The sequence below is a fragment of the Microcebus murinus genome, chromosome 9 (genome assembly GCF_040939455.1).
Source record: "Microcebus murinus isolate Inina chromosome 9, M.murinus_Inina_mat1.0, whole genome shotgun sequence".
Taxonomy (NCBI): Eukaryota; Metazoa; Chordata; class Mammalia; order Primates; family Cheirogaleidae; genus Microcebus; species Microcebus murinus.
The window spans coordinates 23,101,743-23,116,559 of NC_134112.1; the positions used below are offsets into that span (position 1 = coordinate 23,101,743).

The 14,817-nt window shown below is 42.6% G+C and overlaps 1 protein-coding gene across 1 annotated transcript in view; it reads right to left on the reverse strand.

The window, feature by feature from the left end:
- Positions 1-14,817, reverse strand: part of CHN2 (chimerin 2) — a 290,524-nt gene that overhangs the window by 142,818 nt on the left and 132,889 nt on the right. The window contains exon 2 of the mRNA XM_012735895.3: positions 2,644-2,682. Within this exon, the coding sequence (XP_012591349.1) occupies positions 2,644-2,682 (39 nt within the window). The remainder of the gene's footprint in view (positions 1-2,643; positions 2,683-14,817) is intronic.

Below are 14,817 nucleotides of genomic sequence, written 5' to 3' on the forward strand. Positions count from 1 at the left end.
AGAGTTAAAAAATGTATGATAGAAGAATATAGATTCCATAAATGATATGCTAATAAGCTTAACATCAGTATTTAAATTAATCTTCCTAAAAAGGATGATTTGTGAGCACTTCAAAGAGAAGGACTTAGTGATTCCTGAGGTTCAGAATGGATTTACCAATAGGTTATCTAAAACAAAAAAAAAATCAATATTCTGATAGCTTTGTTGGATTTTCAGGGAATTGCTATAGTTTTAGCATATCTGAATTTTTAAAAGTATCGCATAAAAGTCTGCCATGCCTTCACATTCCTTCTCCTAGTGATTTTTCAAAACCTACATGCAAATTTAACATCTTCTATAAAGTCTTCTCTAATCCCAGGAAGTAGAGGAGTAGAATTTTGTTACTACAATCTATTTGCATTTTAAGTTTATTGTTTTATATCTATCTCCCTTACTAGACTATAAATTGGAGGAAAGTATAAACCACATTTTATTCATTGTTGATTCCTAATACCCCTTGACGCTGACAAAGCATTTGCTCAAAGATTAAATGAATGGATGATATTCTTGGGAACAAGATGGGGTAGCATGAGCTTGATAATAATATTGCGAGGTATATGTAGATTTCCAAGTGGCCCAACACCCAAAATCAAAGCATTCATGAAATAGAGCCTAGATGACTATTAGTTGGATGGAATAAAGAGGAACTTCATATGTGCTATTAGGTTTGTATTAAATGACTTCAACTATCCCTTTTGCAAGTAAAGTTTTATGATTCTAGAGCAAATTAAAACACACACACACACAACTTGGTTAGATCCCAAAATAAAACTTAAAACCAACACACGAAGGTAAAATTTATATTGTGACATGTAATTAGCAATGCATTTCTAGCTTTCTCAGGACATAGAAGTGCTTATAAGAGATAAATTGGGTGGCACGAGGTCCCTTAGAAAAAGTCAAAATGAATTTGAGCCAATATCACCTTTTCACTTCAGCAAAGTTCTCTGCAGTGGCATTCACTCAACAAATATTTATTAGGTAGTTATTGTATGCAAGGCCGTGTGCACAGCAGTGTGTGAGACACAGTGAGTCGGGAAACACCCAATACCTCTCACTACAGATATTTTGTTGATTTACTGTCAGAGCACTTCACACTCCATTAGGAAACAAACAAACACACAAAAAGCCATCCAATTACTAAGTCATTAGCTCTGCCTTTTAAAATAGAAGATGGGGATGTGGAGCACTAGATTGGAAGGGCCCTTAGAGACCCAGCACGACCCCTTTATTTCACAGATGGAAGAACAGACTCATGCCATGAAGAAGAGGTGCCTCTGTGCGTGCTGACGAGGAAAGATTAAAAACAAGACGTTTGTGCAGTGTAACAAGTTGAAGGACACCCAGTGAAGCTTAAAGACATCTTTACAAAGCAACACAACAACAACAACAAAAATGCCTGAGTACTAAGCATGGGTTTTTAAACAACTGGACAGACATCAGATATTGGGAAAGTATGGAACCTGGAGGCAGCTGGAATGTGGGGTGGGGGCTGGGAAACTTTCACTCTCAGCTTTATGTATTTCCTTAATGTTTGTCTTTTATGTAGCTTTGTACTGCTTTTATAACAAATACGTACATAGAGGTGTGAGTGTGTGTGTGTGTCTCTGTGTATATGTGTGTGTGTATATACATGGATATATAAAGTTTCAAACAGGAGAAGGGTCTTGGAGACTTGCGGGCTGTGGGTCAGGCTTGCATGTGGGTTCCACTGTGAATGCCACCCCACCGCTTTTTGTGAAACCTTCCCCAAGTTACTTAGGCTTCGTGAGCTGTGGTTTCCTTCTATGCGAAGTGGAGACAATAACAGTACCCATCTGTGAGGGCCGTGGTGAGAATTTGAGACTCAGTCACTCAGTGCAGCGGCTGGCACGGGCCAGGTTCTCAACGGGCAGCAACAGTCACGACTGTAATGATGGTTCTTGTTACCGCTGCCTAGCAGGGGAGCCTGAACCCAACCTGCGTCCCCTGGGTGTTGACACAGTGGGTCCCTCCTGCCACAGTCCTTCCCTGTCTCGCTGGAGAACTGCTGAGTCAGGCATATGCTACTAGGGACAGAGGAGGCAGGTCTGAGGCGATGACAACCGCCTGCCGTTGTGAGGGGAGCTGAGTGCTGACCAGACACAATCTCTGTTTCTAAGGAGTCATCGCCCTTAGTGACCAAACGTTGTTCTTTGCTAATCTGTTAATTTTTCAGCAGTTAATGGTCATATGGTATTACAGCCTTAGGATGATCGGCCAAGAACATAAATCACGGGAGTCAACACATTCACCCTTGCTGACCAGCTGTGCAAACCAGTAAAAATAAAGCCAGTAAAACCCAGTAAAAATAAAGCCCCAAACTGAAAGGCAGAGAGTCAAAATGGACACCTCCCTTTCCAAGCATTCCTGAGGAGAACGGCAGGCCGCTGGTTCTTGGAGTGACAAGGCAGGGGAGAGGGATGGCTGAGCTAGTCCTCTCTGACTAACATCTCTCCCTCGTGGAAAAAGAAAGATTTGGGTTAGCGGTGCTGTGACATGGCACCACTACACCAAGGGCAAGAGTTGTTCCAAAAGGAGGGTCTGCTGGGGACTTCTGAGGAGATTTTCGTTTCAGGTACTCACAGTACGATTTCCATATCGGAGGCTGGTATTCTTCAGCATCTAGAATAAAAAAGAAAGAGATCGGCCTGTCAGCCTGAATGTCAAACTGTCAACATGGGTCTTCTCTGGGGGAGCAACACTCTGTCAGCAGCACTGGCATTCCGGCCCCGGGCGCTCTCTGCTCGTTTGGGAGGCATTTCTCGGCATGAGGGAGGGGACGTTCATGGAAACCTTGTGGACCCAGCGCCACTGCCTTCAGATCGCTCACTGTGACAGAAGCAATTGCTTAACACTTTTCATAGCGCCCAGTAAATCAAAAAAGATTTTTAAAGCAATTAACTTGATTGTACCCTCTAGAAATCCTTTCAAGCAGTATTTATTTAACTTGGCATAAAAAACATATAATTTATCTCACAATTTCCAATCAGACCTTTAGCTCATTTATTAAGACTTGAGGGCAGGACGCACATTGGCAAGTACGTAATATTAAATCTGTAGAGTTGCTCAACTCAGCCAACTGAACTCCTAAAGTACTCGGTCTGACAGCAGAGACACTGACGATTCAATTGGAATCGCATTATCTCCTGGAATTAACTCCAGCGTGTGACTTAAAAAATTTCCAGAAACCTCTCAGCAATCAGAAGTGTCAGAGTGAAAAGAGTTACAGCAAAATGGAGAGGATGAAATTGTTATTCATCAATCCAGGAAACAGACAATAGGAGAAAATCTGCGTGTTCAGTTGACTCAACCTTCCTACTGCCAACAGCTGAATTTATAATTCTGATATAGCCATTGGAGTCCTCCTGAGCTCATAGCTATAAGGCCTTGGGAAAATATGCTCCAGCTTAATTAGCCGGGGGGGAAATCCTTTTCCCCAAAACACAGAAGGTTGATCTGGGGGACAGATGGTTGTGGGGAAACCTGAAAGTTCTCTAGTTTAGCCCCTTTAGATAAGGAAACTCTTTATTTTTCTCATTCTACACCCCCAGAGCAACACACAGTCTGTCCTTAGACTGCCCTTGTCTTGATGTTCCAGTTCTGTTATTCTTTTCTGACCTCATACCGTAAGATAGTTTGAGAGCATTTTCCACCAAGAAACAAATATACTATTTATAAATAAAAACTAAAATCAAGAGTGGTAAACTTTCCCAAATCCTACTCAATTACACTGTATAGCTTAAATGAAATTATTTCACAATTATCTTGTTCTCTCGGGCCCTCTGTATCACAGCATTGAACTAAACACCTTCCAAAGGTCATTTCATACAAATGAATCTGTGTTGTTAGGCCTGAATTGTCAGGAACCTACAAGGAATCATCAGGCATACAGGCACACACACAAACGCAACGTATTAGTCATGGCTTATGTTGTTATTCAAACACAGCTTGCTGAATAAATGTGATCATTAACTCAATATTTTTGTCAAAGTAAGAGAAAAAATATCTTAGAATAGTGAGCTTTTAACCTAAACAAGCAATTAATTTCATCCTATATATGTGATATAAACCGATTTTAATGGGTTAGTATGACTGTTTGTTTATAAAGAACAGTCAAAGAGAATAAATCAAGTTGCAGAGTTCACAATAAAATTCTAGAAGCAGCCATACAGTGCCACTTCATCAGAAAATCCAGGCCCATTAGGTTAAAATGTTGACATCTTCAAAAATACTTTTTCAAAGATAAAGATTGACACACACACACCCTCACTCACAGAGTATAGATTGCATAGAAACATGAATCCCTGAGAAGCCACCTACCCAAAGCTATAATGTCTTGTTATTTTGGATGAGATTGATTCTTTGATGCAAGCACAGCCCATAGACCGAGAAGTGGTGAAGAGTGTTTGGAACCTAGAGCACTGCTTTCTATCTATGCAGGGAAGGCCCTGAGACAGAGGAGTTAGTCTCCTTTATGCAGGTCTTTAAACACAGCCCAGATGCTCAACTTGGATCTGCTAAGGTCTTCTTACCTAAAGTTAGACATCTAGATTAGATGACTTTTCACTGTCCGTTTCAGTCTTGTTCTACGAAAAACCTAGAACTTTGTTTCATCTTAAATACTGGCCCTTAACTTAACCTTGATTTAGGCTGGCTTGCAGGCTACATAAATAATTTATCCCTCTCCAGTCACTTCTTGGTGACAACATAACACAGAGGTAAAGAAAGCTGACTATAGAGATGGGAGATCATACCACTCCTGTGCATAAAATTCCCCAATGTCTCCCCTCTGCATGTGGAATAAGATCTGAGCCTCCTGCTGTTGCCTATAGCCCTGCATCATGGGGAGCCTGCCTGCCTCTCTGATACTACTGCACACATCTTGCCTTTTTTCACTTATCATCCAACCACACTGGTTTTCTCTCTGTTTCTAGAACAGGCCAGGCTCTTTTGAATCCCTCCACCTTTGCTCTTATGGACTCTCCATGGAAAATGCTCTCCAACAGGTCTTGTCCTGGCTCACCTGCTCCAGCATGTAGGGCTCACCTCAACGTCACCTCCCGGTGTCACCTCCCAGGGGCCTTCCCTGCCAGCCTTATATAAAGTAGCCTTCTCCCTACTCCAGTCACTTTCCTAACAGAGATCTTAGTTTTCTTCATAGCACTTATTACCACCTGAAATTATTATAGACATGTTGCTTTGTTTTGACTGACCTCGTCCACGAGTAGCCAAACTTCGTAAAAGCAGGAATTTTGCCTCATTCACTTCGGCATCACTAGGCCTTAGAAGAGTGCCTGACATATATTACCAACAGTCATTCAAACAAAACAAAACAAAAATTTGTGTTATATAAATGAATGAACTCTCAGGGTTCAATCCCTACCCCCACCAACTATTGGCAGAATAACTCAGAGTAGATTATCTAGCTTCTATTAAGAGCCTCCCAATACTCATCTTTGTAAAACAGAAAAATAAAAGTATCTACCTCATAACCTGTCTCTTAGGGGCCCTGTGGGAATTAAACGAGATAGTGGGTGTACACAAAGTTCTCAGGACAATGCCCAGCAAACAGCAAGTTGTTCTCAATGCGGCTCCACTGATGTAGTTGTCTTATTGTTATTGGTACATCACCCTTTCCTCATTCTTCCCAGGTGGGCCCTTGCTCTTGTCTTCTCTCTCAACTGCAGCCAGTGACTGTCTCGATTCTTGTCCCCAAATCTGCAGCCTGTAATTAAGTTCCAGTGCTGTTGTCATGGAAGTTTTTTCTTTCCCATAAAAGAATTCAAAGTGAGAGGCCATTTGTCATGCTTCAGTGGAACAACTATAATTACCTTGGCCTTAGAAGATATGTTTTACAAACCACTAAAGCACACTGTTAGGAGGCCTTGGTAAAGTGACAAAGCACAAAATATTTTAAATATATTGAAATAAATCTTTGGTTGCCCCCAACCCCACGCCACCAACACATATACTATTTGCCCCAATGTCATACAATGCTTTCCAAAGATCACCTTTACTCTTGGATAACCTGACACTTTTTAAAACATCCTAGAATAGGTTTTCAAGGTCACTTAGTTCACATTCATCATTTGGCAAATAAGGAAAATGAAATGCAGAATGATTAAGTGGCTTCCTCAAGGTCATAAAACAAATTAGAGGCAGAGGTGGGAGGTTCGACTTCCTGGTCTCTAACACATCATTCATTCTTGCCAGGCAGTCCCCCTGAATTTGCATATATTGAAATCAAGAAAATAAAATTATCATATATTAGATTTATTATTTCAATTCTTGTGAAGCTTAAAAGAAAAAAAATAAAATAGAGAAAAGAAAAAAATATTAGTAGTATGAAAATGTGCCAATAAGTCAAATGGCAGGGTAGTATTCCATCTCTGCACATACCCCAGCTTATAGTTAAAGTTTGGGGGATGCAGGGTGCTAGACACACTGACAACATAAAGCATAATGCTACTTGAAGATGTACTATTTTGTTAAACATTTTAGAGAAATGGGTATAATGCAGAAGGAAGGTAGAGGAAGTAGAACAAGAAGCTCCATATTTTTAAAATCTATCATTGAACCCAGAAGACAGTTACACAGTTGTAGGAAGGGATGATGAATTATAATGCTCAGAGAGGCTTGGAAAACATATTGCTTAAAAACTTCGACTAATATGTACCTAACCTTTAAAAATGTGTCAACCCTTTGGCTCAGCAATTCTATTCATGGTAATCTAGCCTACGGTAGTAATTGAATACCTGTACAAAGACATTTATATGATCAAGGAATTCATTGCTGTTCTGTGTATAATAGTGAACCTAAAAGCACAGGAAGAAGGGAATAGTGGAATAATTATCTTATACTCAGCCATGAAAATGATAGTTTGAATTATGGCTATGTGGTCAAGAGCACAGCCTCTGGAGCTAGATTGTGCAAAATCTAGTTCTGCCACTTACTAGCTGTGGCAAATTACCTAACCTGTCTGCGCCTCAGTTTCTTAATCTATAAAATGAGAATAATAATACTTCCCAACATATAGCATTTTTGCAGGCACTGCATAGGTTAATTTGCATAATGCTTAGTCTGCAAAGAGAAAAATAACAACTATCGTTCATTTCATTACAGCCATGTACAAGAGAAAGCTAAAAGTGTAAAGATTAACAGAATGAGAAAGAGACAGAGATAGATAGATAGATAGATAGAGAGAGAGAGACTACTCCAAATAAAGGGTGCAATAAAAAAGTAAATGAAGATGGACACAAAATAAATTGTGAGAAAAAAATAAAATGAAATGCTTAGTCAGGTGCCTGGCATATAATAGACTCTATGCTTGCTGTTATCATTTACTTTAATGCCAGGAAAATATTCAAACCATATTGTTAAGTATTAAACAAATCAGTCTGTAAAATAATTTATTAAATATAATCTCATTTTAAAGAAATGGTAAATATTAATGTATGTAGAAATTATCTAGAAGGCTATAAACCCAATTATTGAAAGTTGCTCTACGTGATAGTGAAAATATAGGTGATTTCTAATTTTTCTTCTTTTGCTTACTTGCATTTTATAATTTTCTATATATATTGCTTGCATAAAAATTAAAAAGAATAAGAAATTTATAGGAGTGACAGGTTTTTTAAAAAACACATTGTCTAAATAAATCATCACTTTGAAAATAGATATTAAAAGACCCAATAAAAATAATCCTTATAATAACACATGTAGCATGTATAGTATTAGGGCAGGAAGTACTAAGAATGAGACAAAAGAAAAGAGATCATTGCTTCTGTAGCAAAAGTCCATGGCCAATTCCTTTGGCCCTCTTTTAAAAATTCTGTGAAATAAACATTCATAAGTAATTCTAACCAGGCTGGGAAACAGGTTCTCTTCTCTCACTAAGGAGGGAGGAAATGGAAAAAAGATACAGATGCTTAGAAAATGATCAAAACCTTACAAAAATAGGTAATAAGACCACTCAAATGAAATAATCCATAAAGAATTTGAACATATTAAAGAAAAAAAAAGAAAAACTAGGGGCAGAGATGCAGGTTAAAACTTCAAACCAACCTTGAGAAAACGTTATGTACTAAAGTAACTAAACCCTAAAAAGATGGTGCTGCTGTTCTGGTCTGTGGGAGAAGACAAAGAATTCTGGGATTATCTCAAAGAAAGCTCCTCGATATCTAAGACAGATGGAGGAGATGACAGGGACAACAGAGACCATGCGTCATAAAACTCATCTTTCTAGATCAAGAGCACAGCAAAAATAAAGGAATATCTCTACTATTTTTACTAGACTTTACAGTAATACATTCTTATTGTTGAAAACAGAAAAAGTCCAATAATTTACAAATATATATTTTAGAAAGTCCCCTACCTCAGAAAAATAGCACCATTAAGAAATTTGAATCTTTTCAGATTTTATTCTGTAAATAGCTAGAATAAAAATTTCCAAAAAATGATCTCATACTATACACACCATTCTGCAATTTGCTTTTTGAATTTAATGATATTTCTTTCCATGTCACTATACATAGATCTGTGTTATTTTCTTTTTTTAACTGCTGCTTGGTCTTCCACTGTACGAATATTCCAAAATGTATTTAACTCATTTATGTAAAAATTTCCAACTGATGGACATTTAGGCTATTTCCAATTTCGGGGTACTATAAACAATGCTGCACTGATACGTTATATGTGCAGTATGGATTCAGGGAAGTTGAACAGCCGGGCGAAGTGTATCTATTTATTTATTTATTTAAGACAGTCTTGCTCTGTTGCCCCAGTCAGAGTGCAGTGACATCATCATAGCTCACTGCAACCTCAAACTCCTGGGCTCAAGCGATCTTCCTGCCTCAGCCTCCAGAGTAGCTGGGACTACAGGTGTGCACCATCACACCTGGCTAATCTTTCTATTATTAGTAAAGACAGGGTCTTTCTCTTGCTCAGACTGGTCTCAAACACCTGACCTCAAGTGATCCTCCTGCTTCAGCCTCCCAGAGTGCTAGGGTCACAGGTGTGAGCCACCATGCCCAGCCTGTGTTTTTTTTTTTTTTATTTTAAAAGTTATTATTAAAATGGGCTTCAAAAAAAGTTGTGTCAGTAGGAACTCCTGACAATGTGTACAAGAATGTCTATTTCCTTGCACCCTTATTCACTGGCTGTCGTCAATATACATCTTAATTTTTGATGCCTTTAAGGTTCACTTAGAAAATGCGCAGATGAGACTGAGTATGCATTTGCACGGTAGCAAACAGAGGCAGAGAACACTCCTGGAAGGGAACCCGTGGAAACATATGGCGTGTAGTGTGGTGAAAACACACGCATCTCACACGTTTGGGTGGCTGCAGCTGGAACACTGTATTCTTCCAGGCATGTTTAGCTCTAGAAATGTGTTGATTTGATGGAATCACCTGAGGAGCAAGTGTAAAGGAATTTGGAGACTGATTAATGAAGAAAAATTAAAGAACACATGTGTTCACTTGGGTAAGTGACAACTGAAGAGGAAACACCTGTAAATAGGAAGGAGCGCCAGATTCCTTCGCGTGGCTCAGTGGAGGGTGACTAGACTAACACCAAAACACACACAGAGGCTTTGGAAAATGAGAGGAATGAAAGATTCACTAATGTGGAGAATGATCTACCAAGGAAGTTGAAGATGGCCTACCCTTTAGAACATTTCACACAAAGCTGCCTATATTCCATGGGAGGGTCATTTGGAAAATATAGGGTGGAAGGATAGCATCCCTCCCTCTGCCATCCTCTCTCCCAGAAAAGCCAGGTCTCTGCTGTCACTGTTGATTTATTGATGCACACATTTGCAAATGGGTTGTGGTGGGCTTTTTCCAGGGAAATGAGGTGAAAACAGGTTTTCCAATCAGGCACAGAACAGCCCCACAACGAGATGACAGTTCAGAATTTGTTGGGTGATTAGCTTAACAGGCCCAGAACGGGTTGGGATCCAAATGAAAGCAAAGAACAGCAGCAGGAGGGGTATATTGTATCTGTGCACATGCTGCCATATGTCATGGATGCACACATTATGCCGAACCTTGGGATTTCAGAAGTTTGTGAGAGGCCAGAGTGTGCAGCTGGTGGCATGGGCTTTGTCTGGCCATCACGGCCAAGTGGAGCCAGGTCTGAGCTGTGAGAGTACCTGGAGATCATCCTAACTGCTGCAAAACGCCGAGTTATGAAGGCTGTTAGAGAGCTTGCTTGCTAATGCTCATCACCTGCACAGGTTCCCTGCATTCCCCTGAGAAATCAGACACGCATGTATTCTCTTTGGAAACTCTGCTTGGGGAAGAGAGGAAGGCCTGCTGTGCAGCAAACTGCAGGTCTGGGGGGGGGGTTCTGTAACTGATTGAGTCCTATCTGCAGAGAATAGTTAATAAGACAAACCCCAGGAACTGTCATTGGGCCCTCAGGCTGGGCCCCAGGGATAAGGCTAGGCAGAGATTTTTCTGAAGATGATGAAGCCATTGAGGGCCACACAGAGCTTCTGTCCTGGGCCACTTATTCCGTACACAAAGGCATGGTGAGATGCTCCCACTCAGCAGGTATTTATTGAATAAACACAACGGGCCAGGCCTAGTGCATGCCACAGTGAACAAGGCAGGGAGCTCTGCGTGATCTGGCCCCTGGCCACCTCTTCCTGGTCATCTCATTTGTCTCTTCTCTTGCCCCTGAGACCTCAACCACTCTGGCTTCTTTTTTTTTTTCTTTTCTTTCCCTCTGATCTGTACCTGGCCGGCTTCTTTATCATCACATCTCAGCTCCTCAGAGAGGTCTTCCCGGACCAGCCAATCCAAAGCGCTTTCCCAGATACTCTTTCTCATTCTTTGCAGAGCCTTCTCACTAGCTGAAACACTTTACTGTGTGGTCATATACTTCTTTGTTTATATTTTGTCTCCTCGTGCTAGATGGATCACAAGGTGAGAGCAAGAAACTCATTTGTCTTCTTTTCTGATGTGTGGGTCACCCTTAGCCTATTGGGTGCTTTTTGTGAATTAGCTAAAGGTGTCTCTCCTGGGCAGGTGCCCAGCCTGGCAACTGGGCAGTGCCTGTTTGTGGAGAAGACGCTTCCTCGGGGGGACACAGCCCTGAGCCTGGCCCATGTTCAGCCCTCACTAGTCCCCTCAGCTGGGTACAAAAGGCAAACTGGAATGGCCCTGCCTGCTGTGTTCCAGGACATCGTAAGCGCTCAAAGGATTGGATAAGTAGAATCAAAACTTGCATTCTGTTGACAGAAACAAACAAATAAGGAGGCAATGGCAACACGACAAGAGCATGTGTGAGAGGAGTGCCAATGGTGGAGCCTCCCAGCCTTTGGGAGGCTGGATGAAGGGGACAGTTAGGCTCTTCCCCACACTGTGGCCAGTCACCTCTGGCCTTGAGTAGCCCTGTGCAGGGCTCCTTCAGGAGCAGACCCAGAGGAGGAAAACCTAACAGCAAGGCCTGATGTTCCCAAAACGAGAGTGAAGAATGAGTAACTTAGTCAAAGAGACACTCCATAACCCAGACTACAGCAGCCAAGCACAAAGCCTGTGTGGACAAATGGGCTCTTGGAGGAGGAGACATGGCCTGAGGTGTGGCCTGCCAGGACCAGAGGCATGCCAGGGCATGGCACCGAGAGCTGGAAGTGGCTCAGCCTGCTGGCTGAAACGGGCTCTGGTGTGTCTGTGTGGCTGAGTGGGTGGGTAGGTGGGGGTGGGGAGTGTGTTCCTGAATGGCCAGGGATGAAATTAAGGAAGTAAGAAGGGGCCAGATAATTAGGAGTTTTAAAGCCATGCTAAGGGCTTTCCTGTCCTAGAGGGAAAGGAAAACGTAAGCAGGGAGCACACAGGGTCCAGTGTGCATTTTAGAACGATCACTCCAGTTGCAGAGTGAAACTGGGCTGGAGGAAGAGAAGATGGGAGAGAGGGAAGGTGGAGGCAGGGAGACAAGTCAAGGAGTGGCCGGTAACCTGGGAAGATAACACTAGTGATTTGAACTTGAAAGGTGGCAGTGGAGGTAGAGACAATGGGGCAAATATGAAAGGTGTTAAGAAGAGAGAATCTGCAGGACTTGGTGGTGAATGCAAAGTGTATAGGGAAGAAAAGGTGGGAATATGACTTCTGGCTTGGGCAGAGGAAGACGGATGGGTTTTGGCCTCAGCACCTGGCCTGATGCCATTCACAGACATGGCTAGACCAGAGGACAAGTGGGCCCGGCAGACGGTCATGCTCTCTGCCTGTCCCTGCTGGAAAGGGACAGCTGTGGGACGCCGAGTGAATATCTCTAAGAGGCACGGGGTTCAGAAAAGAGACCTGGGCTGGAGCGCCAGGAAGGGAAGCCCCAGCATACAGATGGCGGCCGTGGCCCCTGAAGTAGACGGCAGGACACAGGGTGAAGGTCAGAAGGTCCCGATCAGGGAAGAGGCCTCGACAGAGCGCCAGAGGAGCCCCCACACTGAAGGGATGAGGAGGGGTGGGGAAGGGACAGAGACCAGAGCGACAGAGAGAAACCATGGAACGGACGACGTGAAAGGAGAGGCGAGAGACATTTAAGAAGGGGGAAGTGGCTTGCAGCAGCAGAAGCTGTTCCAGTGAGATAAGCACGGGGACAGCCCATCCCTGCAGCAAGGGGGTTTCTGATGACCTCACAAGGCAGTGTGGGCAGAAGTCACAGTCAAGTGGGATGATGGGTGAGTAGAAATTGAGCGAACAGAGCTTGTGAGCAGGAGGTTCGGCAGTGAGATGGAGGCAAACAGTGGCGATAAAGGGACACCAGGGGTCGGCAGGGGTGAAAGCCACAGTAACTCCAGTTGGGTCAGCATCGTCACCACCACCTTGGCCCAATCCCTTGCCAAGTCCCTGGTCGCCCTCCCCACTCACTGGTTCTAGGTGTCTATAACATGCAGGTTCCTTGCAGCATGCTGGAGCTGCTTTTCTGGTGGGTCAGTTCCTCCTTCATCATTCACACTCTTCCTGCTCTGCTGTTTTTTGAGAGATGGCCTCACCCCCACTGCTTGCGTTCGGCACAGAGACCTGTCTCTCCTCTCCAGACATCCTCCCTCCCAGCATCTCCTGCCTCCTTACAAATTCTCTTCATCACAGGCAATCTCCCTGGATTTCCTCCAGAAGCCCTTTTGTGCATTCATTTATTCATCCAACAAATATTTACCTACAGCTTATGGCCTACTTGGCACAAAATATATTGCACTAGACATGGGCGCAGACAAAGAGGCAAGATGCAGAATCTAACCACAGGAATCAATTAAGAGATGAAATAAGACATCAACTTATTCATTCAACAAGCACTAACTGACCACCTGCTGGGCATCCAGCCCCGGGCCCCAAGTACATGTCACCATAACACAAGAAGAAAGTGCTGTGTTATAAAGCAAGATTACATGTAAAGTGCTGCTGGAATGGAGAGAAAAGAGAGATTATTTTACTTAGTTATGTCTTGATAGTTATTCTTTTATTTAGTCCTTTCCTGAAGAGGTTAGCTCTTACAGAAGGAGACAATTTAGATGTACTTCCAGCTAGCTTTTCACTCCTGTCATTTAAAGAGCCACTGTTTTCTCCTATTATAATATTTTTCCTACACATTTTGGGTTCACCGTGGGCATTTGTGTCTCTTCAGATATGTGCTGGTTGTGGCAGTGCTAGAATAAATTCTTATGAAAGCAATCATGGCCCTGGCAATACTGCAACTGGCAAGGAAGGAAAGTTTTGGGGGCCCTGTATTATATTTAGAGTTAAATAGTCCTGAAGCACAGAGATAGAAGAGGAGGTGAGGTCATCCACCAAAAGTGGAAAGGAACTTTTAAGTGCCTGGTATATTCCAGATTCTGGGGTAGGCCCCTTACATACATTATCTCGAATCTTTTCACTTTTCCTGAATCATCTCTCCATCCATCCATCTAACCATTCATCCACCCACCTACCCACCCATCCATTCATCCAACCATCCGTCCACCCACCCACCCCTCTACCTATTCATCATTTCAGCAAGTACTCATGTGCCAGGCACTGTGCTGCATGATAAAGATGCATTAACAGCTGAGAGCAAGGTAGCCCCAGGCCCTGCTTTCAAGGTGCCTTCAGTCCAGCAGTGAATGCAAACAAACTTTAAACAAGTGATTGCGATAGACTATGAAAAGTATTATGATAGACAAAGTCCAGGGTGCTAAGGCAGCATTTGGCAAAAGTCCTATAAGGTATGTACTTTTATCTCTTGGAGATGAGGAAACTGAAAGAGATTAAGTCATTTCCCCATGTCGCGTGGTTAGTGAAAAAGCAGAAATCAATTCCAGATCGGTTTGGCTTCAAAGCCTGCTGATTTTTTTTCTCCCTATGACCTTAGTCCCATAGGGGAATCTGTGGTGCAGAAGCTAACATGAAATTTTCAGTTCTTTCTTATTTGTGGTCTGCTTCAATGACATAACATGGTTTGAGCATTGTAGAAAACAGCACTAGAGATGCAGGACTGATGACATTATTCAACTTTCTGCCATCTTTTTGAACAAGTAAAGTGAAATTTCTCTAAAATCCCTCCTTCCCTCTCCCTTCCATCCTTCTTTCCTCCCTGCCTCTTCCTATCCCTTTCTCCCTCCCTCCCTGCCTCCATACTTCCCTTGAACCATCCATCCATCCTTTCCTCCCTCCCTACCACCCTGCCTGCTCTTCCTCAAGGGCCCCCTACGTATCAGGTGCTGTGTGTGACTCATGCCCAGATTCCGTTCTCAATAGAGATATTCAGCCCATGCCTAGG